Source organism: Marmota flaviventris, chromosome X (genome assembly GCF_047511675.1).
Source record: "Marmota flaviventris isolate mMarFla1 chromosome X, mMarFla1.hap1, whole genome shotgun sequence".
NCBI lineage: Eukaryota > Metazoa > Chordata > Mammalia > Rodentia > Sciuridae > Marmota > Marmota flaviventris.
The window spans coordinates 69497060-69514023 of record NC_092518.1 but is presented as its reverse complement, the minus strand read 5'-3'; the positions used below and the strand labels follow the sequence as shown (position 1 = coordinate 69514023).

Here is a 16964-nt window from a genome sequence, read left to right as displayed (position 1 = left end):
TGAACTCATTTTTTGTTAACCAGAAAAACAAGCAATATACAAAGGCATCTCTCTACTTACCTTTCTACAAATATTAGCAACTGCTTTTAATAGTATATCCTGGTGATCAGTCCGATTTATGCCAAGTTCAGTAAGTCTTTGCTGAGTGATGTTGAGTAACCTCTCCCCATTGATTTCTGCTCTTTCAAAGATTTCTCCATAAACTAGGAAATTATAATCTAACCCTGAGAAAGAAAAGATATAGAGATGTCAAAAAAATTCTTCGTAAAAATAACTACACAATTCTACTTTTTAATCAAATTTTGGTTATGGTAAATGTCTCCTTGGATATTTATGATGGATTTTATTTAACACTGTGCTTAGTTTCTTCATTCTTCCCTTAAGAAATGACTAGATATCTGATTAATAAAGTTTTCATTCTTGTAGCCAGAAATAAGTTAATTAGAATGACTTGTTAATTGTTTCTTTAATAGCTCAAATTGATACATACATAAATACGGGTCAAAACAATATATATTGACATTGTTCAAAATCCTGTTGCAGGGCTGGGGTTGTAGCTCAGTGGCAGAGTGCTCGCCTAGCATGTGTGAGGCACTGGATTTGATCCTCAGCACCACACAAAAATAAACAAATAAAATAAAGGCATTCTGTCCATCTACAACTACAGAAAAATTAAAAATCCAGTTGCAGGTTATTAATTAGTGAATGCATGCTTTATCTGGATTATATACTTTTCTAGGAAGTTTTAATGAAATACCTTATTAAAGAAAAGGAAAAGTAACCTATAATGTCAAGGTAATTTACATTTTCCCTATCTATAGTTCAAAATTCACTCACAGAGACCAAATTATTAAATGTATACACATCATAATTTTTGATTTATTTTTACAGTCTTATTGACAGTATATTACTTTATAATGCAAATATTTGCTGCAGTTCATAAAACAAAATGTGGAATCTTGGTATGTGAATATTGAGGATTTTTAAACCCCAAAATTGCTACTTGTATCTTCTTACTATTTTTAATTTACATATTATACATGCATGAATGTTATGTGTAATAAAAATATTTTTAAAAGGTCATTGAGAGACAGTAAAAATATTTAAGAAAAGAGTAAAGGAGGGGTTGGGGTTGTGGCTCAGTGGTAGAGTGCTTGCCTAGCATGTGTGAGGCACTGGGTTCGATCCTCAGCACCACATAAAAATAAACAAAATAAAGAAAAGAGTAAAGGAAAGCAAAACTCCCTCGTTAAGTGAATAAATTTCAAATATAATAACTAATCAAAGATTCAAGTGTAAGTGCCATAAACCTATAAAAACAGAAATCATTCTATTGGAAATAAATAAATGTATTTATTTCATAACTGTAACTGATTAAAATTCCATGGTTATATACAACTTCAAAGTGAGAAAATCAATTTAAAACAAAAATATCATTCTTAGTATATGGCAAGATTTAAAAACTATCTGTACTTTGATATACTTTCTCAAAGAAAGAGTGGCAATGGTCAAATTACTACTATGAATGAATATTATGAACTATCAATCTTAATTTCTGTGATTTTCAAAATGATTTATATGGTATACACACCCATCTCTATGTGGCATTTCCATTGCTATCCCAAGTCACATTTCCCCAAGAACTTGCTATCAAAAATATCTATTTACAAGTATAAGCAACAGTCTTTATTTTAAGTATCATGTGCATGAATGTATATGTTGTGAGCCATCCATGGGCTGTGTGTGTGAGCTATGTGCATTTGAGTTTTTTTTTTTTTTTAATTTTTTATTGTGGGTTGTTCAAAACATTACAAATTTCTTCACATATCATATTCCACACTTTGATTCAAGTGGGTTATGAACTCCCACCTTCACCCCATACACAGATTGCAGAATCACATCAGTTACACATCCATTGATTTACAAATTGCCATACTAGTGTCTGTTGTGCTCCACTGCCTTTCCCATCCTCCACCCTCCCCCCTCCCCACCTCTCCCTTCCCCTCCCCTCCTCTCTCTCTACCTCCTCCACTGTATAACCCTGAGGGTCTCCTTCCATTACCATGCAATTTTCCTTCTCTCTCCCTTTCCCTCCCACCTCTCATCCCTGTTAAATGTTAATCTTCTTCTCCTGTTCTTCGTCCCTACACTGTTCTTAGTTACTCTCCTTATATCAAAGAAGACATTTGGCATTTGTTTTTTAGGGATTGGCTAGCTTCACTTAGCATAATCTGCTCTAATGCCATCCATTTCCCTGTAAATTCTATGATTTTGTCATTTTTTAATGCAGAGTAATACTCCATTGTGTATAAATGCCACATTTTTTTTATCCATTCGTCTATTGAAGGGCATCTAGGTTGGTTCCACAGTCTTGCTATTGTGAACTGTGCTGCTATGAACATCGATGTAGCAGTGTCCCTGTAGCATGCTCTTTTTAGGTCTTTAGGGAATAGACCAAGAAGGGGAATAGCTGGGTCAAATGGTGGCTCCATTCCCAGCTTTCCAAGAAATCTCCATACTGCTTTCCAAATTGGCTGCACCAATCTGCAGTCCCACCAGCAATGTACAAGTGTACCCTTTTCCCCACATCCTCTCCAGCACTTGTTGTTGTTTGACTTCCTAATGGCTGCCAATCTTACTGGAGTGAGATGGTATCTTAGGGTGGTTTTGATTTGCATTTCTCTGACAGCTAGAGATGTTGAGCATTTTTTCATGTACTTGTTGATTGACTGTATGTCCTCCTCTGAGAAGTGTCTGTTCAGGTCCTTGGCCCATTTGTTGATTGGGTTGTTTGTTTTCTTATTGTCTAATTTTTTGAGTTCTTTGTATACTCTGGATATTAGGGCTCTATCTGAAGTGTGAGGAGTAAAGATTTGTTCCCAGGGTGTAGGCTCCCTATTTACCTCTCTTATTGTTTCTTTTGCTGAGAAAAAACTTTTTAGTTTGAGTAAGTCCCATTTGCATTTGAGCTTTTGAGGGGATTGGTCTGGCATTGTGAGCTGATTGGGCTGTGCAAGGCAAAAGTGCCTTTCCTCTCACTCTGCCTGTGATCCCTCATAGCACCTGAAATGGGTGTGACTTGCCAAGATGTCAATCAATCTGCTGATCACAAGACATCACCAAGCAAGACTCCACCCTTCGAAATCCTACCCCTTGCCTTATTTGGGTGGAATATTCTATCAAATGTCTTCTTCCAAATAAATAGGGAGGTTTCAGGTGTACTTGCTCTCTTGCCTCTTGCCTCCCTTGCTCCTCTTGCCCTCCAGTGCGTGAGCTGACCCCTGAGATCACAGAGCTGTTCCTGACTCCCAAAAAAGTTATTTTGTGTTTGTATTTAGTAACTAGTTAAGATATGCCTAATATATTTAAAATGCAATGTGACAAGAGTGCCAGAATAATGATATTTTCTGTATGTGTCAGCATTTACAGACAAAAACTAGAACAAACAAAAAATTTCAACCCATATACCCCGCCCCAAAAAAACACCCTTAACCAAATTGGCATGAACTTCAGGGATTAGACATGATTACACAAATTTCAACTTCTTTTATTTTTTTCTTTCCTTAAGATATAGACTAGGGTGTTAAGGTCTGTAAACAAGTCAAGATGGCGCCTGGCATTTTGCCAGAGGGAGTGGTTTGTGAAGTAACGCCAGAGCGCATTTAAGTGTGGAGATTCCTTATTGGTTGACTGCTGTATCTAGTTTATGTTAATTAAGATAAGCTGTGTGGAATGTATATATACCCCTCCTGTCCTACAATAAACGGCTCCCACTCTAGCTGTATCAATCTACACAAGTTGCTCGTCACCCCCCCCCCCTATTATTTTGCTGCAGCCGGACTGCGGCACTAGGGTATTTCAGTTTTTATAGTATATAAACAACACTTCAGAATCTAGTTTTTGTTTCTTTGGTTTTTTTGGTTTTTTGGTACCCAAGTTCAACTCAGAGGCACTTGGCCATTGAGTCACACCCTCAGTCCTATTTTGTACTTTGTTTAGAGACAGGATCTCACTGATTTGCTTAGTCTTGCTTTTGGTGAGGCTAGCTTTGAACTAATAATTCTCCTTCCTCAGCCTCCTGAGCTACTGGGATTACAGGCAAGCACCACTGTACCTGACTCAGAATCCAGTTATATTAGAAATTCATTCAATAAACTCTGAAGTTGATGGAATGTAAATAAAATGGATCTCTAATCAATGATAGAATTAAATCATTAAATATAGTAAATTAATTTGAACCTCATCTTGCTATTAACAAGAAGTTAAATAAATCAACAAAGAAGTCAGTTGTGTTTATAAAGTCTTATCTTTCTTTTATCAGACTCTGAAATCCCTGAAAATTCATATTTCCTATGTACGACATGCTCTTTTTTTAGAAGACACAACTTGGCAATGAATCATAACCTGTGTTTACAGATATTATTGAAAAGTCTGTAGTACCAATATATCATTTCATACTTAACATGAATGAATTTTGTATAACCTTTTCTAGCGACTTTAGCATTCATCTCAAATGCTGTTCAGCTTCTGCTAGCTGTCTTTTAGTTTCTAGTTCAGTTTAAACATTTGCTCTGTAGTAAGAATGGCAGATACATGACATCATTCTTTCTAATCTTCCACCTTTTTCTTGTGTCAGATATAATTAATTGGTCATAACATTCACTTTTTAAGCTTGGATTCAACCACAGAATTCTTTTTGATGTAACTGCTCTAGACAGTCTACAGCCACTAGCCAAGTAAGGACACACACTTAAATACTATTTGCTATACTAGATTTTAAGAAAATCTACTTATTTTAACACACAAATGTAACTGGTTATTGGCAGGCTTTACAGCTGTATATGCAGCAAAGTACTTATCTTTATGTTAATTATTGTACCAGTTAAATGTGTTTTCATTATCAACATATCTATCTTATCACAATATTTCTTAAGAATTAATTCAGTGTTCTGATTCATTTAATTCAGTTTCTAAACTGCCTTCCATTACTCTCTAGTTTCTACAAAGCAAAACCTTAAACTTTTATTAGATCTTAAGGTTTTTTCATAAACTGGTTCCAATTATAATTACTCCCATTCAGAAATTTTCTGCATATATATATATATATATATATATATATATATATATATATATATATATCCCAAAAATGTTCTGGACTCTCCTATGTCTATTTCTTTGTTAATTCTTTCTATACTCCTCAAATTTTCCCCCATCTTTAATATGTGAACTTCCTACCGCTCCTTCAAACATCAATCTCACTTTCTTCTGTGCATTTCTCACTCTTTCCACTTCTTCTACATGTTTTATGTTGTACTTATTCACGAATGCCTTATTTCTGCACTACTCTTACAAGTAGTGGAAATTGGAGTATGAATAAATTCATATTTGCATTACTTTTGGCCCCTAAAATAAGTTTCAGAACACATAAATAATCCAATATTTGGAAGTCAAGTGCAAGTTTATGCTGAGTCACTGATGCAAAGGATCTTGACAAAGGCAGCCCCCACTTTCCTCTGTGTAATATGAGATGTGCAGGGATATCCTTCTTTGGTTAATCATAATAAATGGAGAGCAATACAGGTATTTAATGGTCAGGAACGAGGCGTACTCAACATCCTGCACTATATGGAACAATCCTTCAAAAGGAAGAACTATGCCCCTACATCTTTGCTCACACTCCCATTCGTAACTCCCCCCTTGAGATACATTGGTTAAGTTCATGAATATTTACATGGAAAATTTGAACTAAAGTTAATTTTTATAGGAACAAATAGTCAATGAGTATTGTAGTATTAATAAATCAATTAGCATAAGTGGATTCAGTACCTATATATTGAGTTTAGTTCTGTATTAATGACTGGAGAGGCATGCAGGGACAAGCAAAAGACTATGAAGCAATATAGAACTATTTCAGGAATGCTAGCATGTCTACTAAAATTCTAATAGTAAGAACAGGGTAACAGAAGCCATCAAGTCCCAGATCAAACTAAATATGTATAACAGTATATTTCTCTAACCTTGTATTTGATTGAGACACTATACCATAACCTTAGGGAAACCATATGATGCCTAATTAATACAAGGAGATATAACTTTCACACATATTTTTGTTTCTTCCAGAAAAAAAGAAAAGAAAAACTCAAGCCATTATGAGAAGCACTAGACTCTAACAAGATAGGAAATAGGTAGTCCTTACCTAAACTGAATTATGATGGTACTTTCAGAATATTATTGAATATTGAAATAGAACTTTGTGTATTAAACCAGGTGAGTTTCATTGGTCTCAACCTGACACAATAAAATTGCCACTACACACTTATTTTGCCATGAGCCACTTATAGCAATGATTTCTGTTCAATTCAGCTGTCACTGTGGAATCCAGGAATTTTGCAAGAAAACTGCCCACTGTATTTGCCTGAAGTACAATAGAAAGAACTGAGATGTCTATCAGGATATTCTCAAAACAATGTGACAGTCTCTCAATACTGTCTGACCAGGCCACAAAGTACTGCTCCTAGATAGGAAATCCATTATCCTAGCTTCAATATCATAAATGCTAATAATTTTATAGTCAATTTCTATTTTGTAAAGTTTATATACTCCCATAAAGAAGGTGAGATTATAGTTTTCAGCATCTAAAATTCAATCTTAAAAATTTATATACACTTCTTAAACTATACTTCTAAAGGCATTCTTGAGAAAATAGGGAAAAAAACCCTCTTTTCTAAAGTACAATATAATAAAATTTCTTTACTTTAGATCAACTTAAAAGATTTGATTTACTTTTTTGTGGGGGAGGGGTACTAGGGATTGAACTCAGGGGCACTGGACCACTAAGCCACATCCCCAGCTCTATTTTGTATTTTATTTAGAGACAGTGAGTTGCTTAGCACCTCACTTTTGCTTAGGCTGGCTTTGAACTTGTGATCCTCCAGCCTCAGCCTCCAGAGCTGCTGGTGTTATAGGTGTACACCACCATGCCCAGACTTGTTTACTCTTGACTCTAATACATAGACACAGATTGCATTCTAAAACCATTTTAGCCAACAGTTTATATCATTTTGTTAACCAAGTAGCCAAGTAATATTTTTTACATTTTTCGTTTTGTTTCAAATTGTTTCACTTTCCACATTGATGCTTCAGTGATGATGATAAACATAGAAAATGAAGTGAACAGTTTTGTTACATTATTCTAAACATTTTTACATTCCAAATCCCACCAGAAGTAAAAATTCACAAAATATGGTAATATTGAATGCCATATATTGGAACAAGGTACTCCAGTGAAGTAGCGCATAGGGACTGATAATTAATTCTACTCTGCCAATAGATGAGCCTGATGTGGAGCAGCATTCCCTCTGGAGGAAGTGTGCTCTTTTTCTTCACCTAAAGGCCCAGTAGTTTCTCCAAACAGTACTCACAAGGCACCCAAAATTGGTCAGTGGAAAGCCACATTTCTAATGTGCTTCCCAGAGGAGGAATCTTTTAACACAAAGCTTCCTTATAGGTTACAGTGATCTTGTTCCTGATGTTGCAATTAATATTCATCATATATATCCTTTAGCTGGTATATATTAGTTTAATTTTTATCTCTGCATGCTTTATCTATACAGCTCAGATGCACTGTGACTGAGGACTGTGATCTATGTTTTATAGTATTCCTGATAGCACCTAAAATTGTACCCAAATTTTGATTAATAACTACCTGCTTATTGAGTTAATGCACTAAATTTAAGTATATTGCACAGACCAAAATAAGAATATGAAAGACTTAACTATCACACTTGGAGTACCTACAAATCTATAAAATATTTACTTCTGGTTCTTGAAGATTTTTTAATGTGATTTTGCTTTTTTGGGAAATATTAGAATTTCTTCTAAAATGAATGAGGTTCAAGTATTCTCTATTTGGCAGATTGCTCTTCAAAATCAAGTTAAGTATTGAACCCTACATCTTTAAAAGGGGCATACTGTATCAGTTATTTAGTTATGTGGATAGTATATGGCCAGCCCAAGATGAACACTAAATCTTAACAAAGAGCAGTGTAAAATGCAAATACAGACCACAGGGCCTGCCCTGCCAGGGAGGCACTTCACACCACCTAGCCCACAACAATGGAGAGGCCGTTCCACTGCGTGGCCCCATCACCCTACAGAGACCCATCCCACTGCATAACCCAGAACACCATGTCTGTGTGAAGAAGAATGCCACCCATTGTAGCCACACACACCACTCTGCAGCATCACCAAATAGGCCATCCAATTCCATCATTCAGCCCATCCTTCCAGCCTCATCTATGAAAGTGGTTGCCTCCATCTTGGGACACCTCCACTACCATTTTGGGTTACCTCTGCTGCTGCCACTGCCATCTTTAGTTGGGGCAGCTTCCACCTTGTGATACTGACTGCGGTCTAGAAGCCCAACATCAAGATACAAACGGGCTTGACACTTCTGCTGCCATCAATGAGGAACATGGCTGCTTCCATCTAGGGAAAATAACCAGAACCTGAAAAACCGTCACCAAGATCCCCTGTGGGCCCAATTGAACCAGAGGTATCTCTACTAAGGGTGTTAACAAACACCATCCTGTTGCAAGGCAACAGGGAGCCTTGCATGAGGTTGCCTCTCTCTCTCATTTCTCTCCTGCTAACAGCCAACTTCTTTTGATTACCCTTTCACTAGTCCTATAACCTAATACCTCTATATTCTCACATCCTACCTTATAAACTTCACAGCCCATCCCCCTCCTCTGTCCACCATTAGAAACCATAAATCCTTATATAAAGCTACTGGCTGTATGGAACAAGATAACAGTACTTGTCATTTCTGTGGCAAAACCATGTCTAAATAAAAGCTAATTGATTTATGGCTGCATATTAGCTGCAGTGGGTGGTGTAAACATTGATCTCCCCCTTAATATTGAGGTATTCATAACCTGCAGGGACACTACGAGATTACAGGGTAGAACGTGCAATACCTCATATCTGCACTGCAATAGAGGAAGACACATAGACAACATGAAAATAACAAGGGAGGAAAATGTCCCAATCAAACCAAGATACTATAACAATAGAACCCATTCACAGTGCAGTCGATGAAATGACAGAGAAGGAGTTCTGAATGTACTTAATTAAAATGACCTGTGAATTAAAAAATGACATAAGTGAGCAAATACAGGCCAAAACTGATCACTCCAATGAGGTAGGAGAGCATATACAGGCAATTATTAATCACTCCAACAAAGAGGTAAGAGAGCAGATACAGGTAGCAAAAGATTAATTCAAGAAAGAGAGATTTTGAAGAAAAACTAAACAGAAATCCTTGAAATGAAGGAAACAACAAACCAAGTAAAAAACTTAATAGAAAGCATCACCAGCAGAGTAGATCATTTGGAAGACAGAACCTCAGACAATGAAAACAAAATATACAATCTTGAAAACAAAGTTGACCATACAGTGAAGATGGTAAGAAACCATGAACAGAATATCCAAGAATTATTGGATAACATCAAAAGACCAAATGTAAAATTTATCAGGATAGAGGAAGTCATAGAGATTCAAACCAAAGGAATGCACAATCTCTTCAATGAAATAATATCAGAAAAATTCCCAAACATGAAGAACGAATTGGAAAATAAAATACAAGAGGCTTACAGGACACCAAATTTATGAAATTACAAAATATCTACAACAAGACACATTATATTTAAAATGCCCAGCATACAGAATAAGGATAGAATTTTAAAGTCCAAAAGAGAGAGAAATAAGATTACATATAGGAGAACACCAATTCGGATCTCAGCATATTTTTCATCAGAGACTGTCAAAGCAAGGAGATCCTGGAATAACATATACCAAGCTCTGAAAGAAAATGGGTGTCAACCAAGAATCTTATATCCAGCAAGATTAAGCTTCAAATTTGATGACAAAATAAAAACCTTCCATGATAAACAAAAGTTAAAAGAACTTACAGTAAGAAAGCATGCACTACAGAACATTCTTGGCAAAATAGTACATGAGGAGGAAATGAAAAATAGCAATGAAAACCTGCAAAGGGAAGACCTAAAGAAAATGCCAATCAAAGGAGAAGCCAGTCAAAGGAGAAACCAAGTAAAGCTTAAAACCAAAAATAAACCAAAATGACCAGGAACACAAACCGTGTCTCAATAATAACTGATTTTCAATAGCCTAAACTCATCAATTAAAGACATAGACTGGTAGATTGGATTTTGAAAAAAGATCCAGTAATATGCTGACTTCAAGAGACTCATCTCACAGGAAAAGACATCAACCTATGGAAAGTAAAAGGATGGGGAAAAATGTATCACTCACATGGACCACATAAACAAGCAGGCGTTTCTATCCTCATATCAGACAAAGGGAAATTCAAACTATAGTTAGTGAAAAGGGATAAGGAATGTCATTTCATACTATTTAAGGGAACTATGCATCAACAAGACATAATAATCATAAATATCTATGCCCCAAACAATGGGGTATCTATGTATAGAAAACAAACCCTTCTCAACTTCAAAAATCAAATAGGCCATAACACAATAATACTGGATGACTTTAACACACCTCTCTCACCACTGGATAGATCTTCCAAATATAAAATAAACAAACAAAGAAACTATGGAACTCAATAATACACTTTATAATTTAGACATAACAAACATATATAGAATACGACATCCATCCATGAGTGAATATATTTTTTTCTCATAGCACATGGATCATTCTCCAAAATAGACCATATGTTATGCCACAAAGCAAGTCTTAGCAAATACAAAAAAATAGAGATATTACCCTGTACTCTACCTGACCATAATGGAATGAAATTAGAAATCAATGATAAAATAAAAAATAGAAGATACTCCAACACCTGGAGACTAAATAATATGCTATTTATATACTACTGAATGATGCATGGATAACAAAATATATCAGGGAGGAGATTAAAAAAATATTAGAGGTAAATGAGAACTCTGAAATAACATATCAAAATCTCTGGGACACTATGAAGGCAGTACTAAGAGGAAAGTTCATTTCATTAAGCTCATTCATTAAAAGAAGAAAAAGTCAACAAATAAATGACCTGACATTGCATCTCAAAACCCTAGAAAAAGAGGAACAAACCAACACCCAAAGAAGTAGAAGACAGGAAATAATTAAAATTAGGGCTGAAATCTATTGGTATTGGCACCAAAATAGAAATGTAAACTAATCGTACAGAATAGAAGACACAGAGATGAACCCACATAAATATCGTTATCATGTACTAGACAAAGGCACTGAAAACATACAGTGGAGGAAAGATAGCCTCTTTAACAAATGGTGTTGAGAAAACTGGAAATCAAATGCAGCAAAATGAATCTAAAACCCTCTCTCTCACCATGCACAAAACTCAACTCAAAGTGAATCAAGGACCTAGGAACTAGACCAGAGACCCTACGCCTAATAGGAAAAAAAAAAAAAAGTAGACCCAAATCTTCATCATGTCAGATTAGGCCCCAACTTTATTAAGAAGACTCCTAAAGTGAAAGAAATAAAATCAAAAATCAATAAATGGGATGGATTCAAACTAAAAGCTTCTTTTCATCAAAAGAAACAATCAGCGAGGTAAAGAGAGAGCCTAAATTTTTGAAGCAATATTTTTTAAATGCAAAGTCATATTTATTTATTTATTCATGTCATGTTTATTTTTTATTGTTTTTTTTACAAATAAATGACAGCAGAATGCATTACAATTCTTATTACATTTATATAGCACAATTTTCATATCTCTGGTTGTATATAAAGTATGTTGACACCAATCGTGTCTTCAAACATCTACTTTGAATAATGATGTCTATCACATACCACCATCCTTGCTAATCCCCTGCCCCCTCCCTTTCCCTCCCACCCCTCTGCTCTATCTAGAATTCATCTATTCCTCCCATTCTTTGGGAGCAAATTTTTGACATACGCGTGTCAGATAGAGCACTAATCTCCAGGATATATAAAGAACTCAAAAAACTTAACACACACACACAAAAAAAACAACAACAATAATCAATAAATGGGCTAAGGAGTGGAACAGATACTTCACAGAAAAAGATATACAATCAATCAAAAAATATATGAAAAAAACTGGTGAAGATCTCTAGTAATTAGAGAAATGCAAATCAAAACTAAGATTTCATCTCATGCCAATCAGAATGACATTTATCAAGAACACAGACAACAATAAGTGTTGATGAAGATGTGGGGGAAAAGGCATACTTATGCATTGCTTGTGGGGTTGCAAATTGATGCAACCAATCTGGAAAGCAGTATGGAGATTCCTTGGAAAACTTGGAATGGAACCACCATTTGACTCAGTTATGCCACTCCTTGGTCTACACCCTAAAGACTTAGAAACAATATACTACAGTAATGCATCCACTTCAATGTTTATAGCAGCACAAATCACAACTGCTAAACTGTGGAAGCCACCTAGATGCCCTTCAATAGATGAATGGATAAAAAAAACTGTAGTACTATACACAATGGAATATTGCCCAGCATTAAAAGAGAATAAATTTATGGCATTTGCAGGTAAATGGATGAGTTGGAGAATATCATATAAGTGAAATAAGCCAATCTTAAAAAAAACAGGGGCCAAATGTTTTCTCTGATAACTGGACGCTAATCCATAAGGGGGAGGACATGGGATAAGTAAAGGAACTTTGGATAGGACAAAGGGGAGTGGAAGGGCACAAAAGCATAGGAAAGACAGTGGAATGAGATGGACATCATTATTCTCGGTACCTGTATGATTACAGGAATGATGTGACTCTACTTCATGCATGAGTAAAATATTCTGTTCCTTTTGTGTGCAATAAATCAAAGAGCTTTCTAGTGTCATGTATAATTGATTATAACTAATAAATAAATAAATAAATAGTAGTTGGTAAGGTGAATGCAAGTGGAACAGTGGAAGGATATATTAAATGTCCCAAAAGGATATGTTGGCTTGAACTTGATGACACAGAAAGAGAGAGTAGTTTCAAGGAAGAAAAGTAGAGAGAACTTAATGATCAATTAAATATTGCGGTTTAAGGAAAAATATATGTCATAGTTCATTGCTAGTTCTTTAGCTTACAAAAAAATAATGGCAATAAATGGTGCATGTGTAAGTGTGTGAATGAAATTTACAGAATCATTACTCAAAAAAAAGATGTGCACACCAGAGTTTTATATCTGATCTCCATGTAGAAGATATATAAAAGTTTCATTTTGAAAAAAAATACAAACACAATACAAATACACATCAATGTAAAGGGAAATGTTTACATGAAAAATGAAAACAAACAGGACTTCTAGTTTCTGTTCCAGCATGTAAGAAACTTGGAATCTGCCACTCTATCCTAAGAATTCAAAGCTGAACAAACTCAAGAATCAATAAGTCTTCTTAGATCTGCCAAATAAGTATGATCAGATAACAAACTATTACACCACAAACTGGAGAAACCAACAGGAGAATATATAAAAACCAGAATTTATTGGAGCAGACACAAAAGCAGGAACTCCACAGGAATCAACACAGTATCATGAATACAAGAATGGTAACTGAAGAGTTTCTGGAGGTTCAATGAGAGTTAAGAACTCCAGGAGTGGATAATCATAGACAGGTTTGCCAAATTTTTTGTTAGTTTTACCTCCAGGAGGTCAAACATGTTCCCATAGTAATATTGAGAAGAAAATAGTCTTGTTTTTCTTGGAAGATAAGGAGAAAATGAACCATTTTGAAATATACCAGACCATTCTGTTCTTCTTCGCAACATCTTCTCTTATGAAAAACTAACCAGATTTAACTCATTGGGGTATTATCAGAATATAACTAACTGGTAGTAGGGAAGGGATACCAAAACGCTAGTTCACTTCAGTCTTCCTGCCCCACACAAAGGGGAATTACTTAGAAGCATTTCTTAAGTTCACAGTCCAGTGGCACAGTCTCACTAAAAGGCTGATATCTATTTGTAGCATTATAGAGCAATTCCTCTCATTCTATAACTTATAATTTAATTACTAATGGCCTATTTATATAAGTTCCTTTCACTTGGTACACCATGCCTGACTATAAAAAAATCAAATATGTATTAAAAGAAAATTTAAAAACCTCACAACTTGGAGAGAAAATGTATCAGAACCAGCCTCAAATATGGCACAAATTATGGAATTATCAAACTGTGAATGTAAGTCAACCATGATTATATGCTAAGGTCTCTAACTGAATAAAAGTAGACAACATGTAAGAACATGTTGACAATATAAACAGAGAAATGGAAATTCTATGAAAGGAAAAAAATGCAAGAGTTCAAAATCAATGTAACAGAAATGAATAATGCTTTCATATGCTAAGTAGTAAATTGGGCCTGGCTGAGGAAAGAAACTCTGAGCTTCAGGATATCTAAACAAGAATTTTAAAATGGAAAGGCAAAAAAGTAAAAATAATTGGGGAAAACCCCACAGAACAATACCTGAGGACTGTAGAATAACTGAAAAATAGTTAACATATACATGTTGGCAATAACAGAATGAAAGAAATTGAGGGGAGGCAGGAGAAAATAAGCAATATTTGAGCTAGTAATGTGTACATTTCAAATCTTTACAAGTAAACCATATTCAATCCAAAATTTAAAACACTGTTTAGTCAAAATACAGAATTTTCACTTCAACAATATCATATTCAGCAGCCCCAAGCCCTCAGCATATCAACTGATACATATTATAATTACAACAATTTAATCATGTACCAAATTCCTTAATAATGTTCAATGTTTTATGTTGAGAGTCACAGCCAAAGGGGCCCCAGCAAACTTCCAGCTGCCAGCAAACTTCCAGTTGCCAGCAAACTTCCAGCTGCCAGCTGATGATTGGCTCACAGTGGCCCCAGCAAACTTCTAGCTGCCAACTGATTGGCTCCTCTGCGGTGATGCTCATTGGGCTGTTTCCCCCGCCCTTTCAGACCACAGAGCTGCTCATTGGGGGACTTTTTTTTGCTCTGCCCATGCGACCCAGCCAATCAGCCTCAAGAGCAGGAGGAGCAGGGGAGGTTGAGAGGATTGTGGGAAGCCAGTGGTGGCAGTTGGGCTCTGAAGGTTTTTCCTGAGGAGCTGGGTGGTTTGGTGTGTGTGTTCTAAAAATAAAGTTCGTTTCTTTTGACAAGTGGCTCCTGAATTGTGCCCAGCCAGACTGCGGCAGTTTTATAGTTGAAATTTTACAAATTTAATCATTTAGAATTCTCTTATGACAGAGTACTCAAGTCCTGGAGACTTTGGTATAGAAGTTTCCATTGTAATAGAACGTGTTTATAAATTTTTGCAAATACTTTCAATAAAATTTCTAAAATGCAGAAAATTCAAAATTAAGAATTATTATATACTATCCCTCCTCCTCTGTAAATTCATTATTACTAATGTTCTTTTCTCACATTAAATTTGAAAACCATAATATATTATGGCAGAATAGCTATGTTTCTTATGTGGGTATGTATATTTGTATTTCATTCAGTAAACTTTGCCGGAAATATCAAGCACCACATTAGTGTGTATGTATACTCTGAGTAACATCAGAAAAATACTATCATACAACTGTTTTGCTATAATAAATTTAGAACATTCAACAAGATAAGTTTTATACTTAAGTGACATTCTATACAATTTTTCTCATTCAGAACATTCCTGTAAAAAAGGATATAACTTCTGAGTTGGAGTAGTAGCTCATTGGCAGAGCACTTGTCTAGCATGTGTGAGGCACTGGGTTCAATACTTAGCACCACATAAAAATAAACAAATAAAATGAAGGTATGCTATCCATCTACAACTACAAAAATTTTTTTTTTATATATGATATAACTTCCAGTGATAAAGTATGCCCAGTTATAAATTTCAAATGCAACAATAAACTTTTTTAAATTTTCTTTTATTAGTATATCACAGTAATATATAATAGTGGGTTCATTTTGAGATAATAATAAATGCATATAACATAATTTTCCCATTATTAATCTCCATTTATTTGCCTTTTCCTTCTCTCCCCTTCTCCCTTCCTCCCTCCTACTGATCACCATCCTCTACTCTTGGTAGAGTACTCTTGGTCTTCCTTATGTTTATTTATTGTTTGTTTTTAATTGGTGCATTATAGTTATACATAAAAGTGGAATTCATTGTGATGCATTTTTACATGCATGTAGTGTAGGTCGGTGGATCTCATTCTTCAGTTGCTTCCCTTGCCCACCTTTTCTCCCTTCCCCTCAATCCCCTTCTTCTACTCCATGAAAAAATAAAAACTTTTTTATTTTGGTACTAGGGATTGAACACAGGGGGTTCTACAACTGAGTTGCATCCTCAGTCCTTTTTATTTTTTATTTTGAGATATGGTATCACTAAGTTGCCCAAGCTAGACATGAAACATGTAATTCTCTTGCCTCAGCTTCTAGAGTCACAGGAATTATAAGCATGTGAATTAGTTACACTTAACACATAAAATAACTGACTAGTTAAACATTTCTAACTATAATTAAATATACATTTAGAGAAGTGTTTCCTCATATTTGATTTTTGGACCACTTTCATAGAATGAACTAGTGTTATGATTTACGATAACAAGAACATTGAATCAGATACTCTGCAGTAGATTGGACTCTTCCCCCCATCACAACATCATCTAAAACGTGTTGCATTTTCTTTATCAATTTTCATAATAAACAAAAGGTTAAATCAACTTCATTGATATTTTTATTTTCCAAGAAATAACTCATTGCAGAATCTTAATTATTAAATAACTACTAATTGTTTTTTAAAAATATAAAAATACAAAGTAAATTATCAAGAAGATACCCCACAAAACTAATAGTTCTTCAAGATACCTCATGTACAAATACTGCATTTATAGCCTCAGCTCTCAGTGTTGTACACTGGTAACTTCATACCAATGAC

General features: G+C 35.0%; 1 protein-coding gene across 1 annotated transcript in view; it reads right to left on the bottom strand.

Annotated features, from left to right (window-relative positions):
• The window catches only part of LOC114091206 (uncharacterized), a 502987-nt gene that overhangs the window by 361993 nt on the left and 124030 nt on the right, over positions 1–16964 (bottom strand). The window contains exon 2 of the mRNA XM_071606073.1: positions 61–224. Coding sequence (XP_071462174.1) covers positions 61–224 — 164 coding nt within the window. The remainder of the gene's footprint in view (positions 1–60; positions 225–16964) is intronic.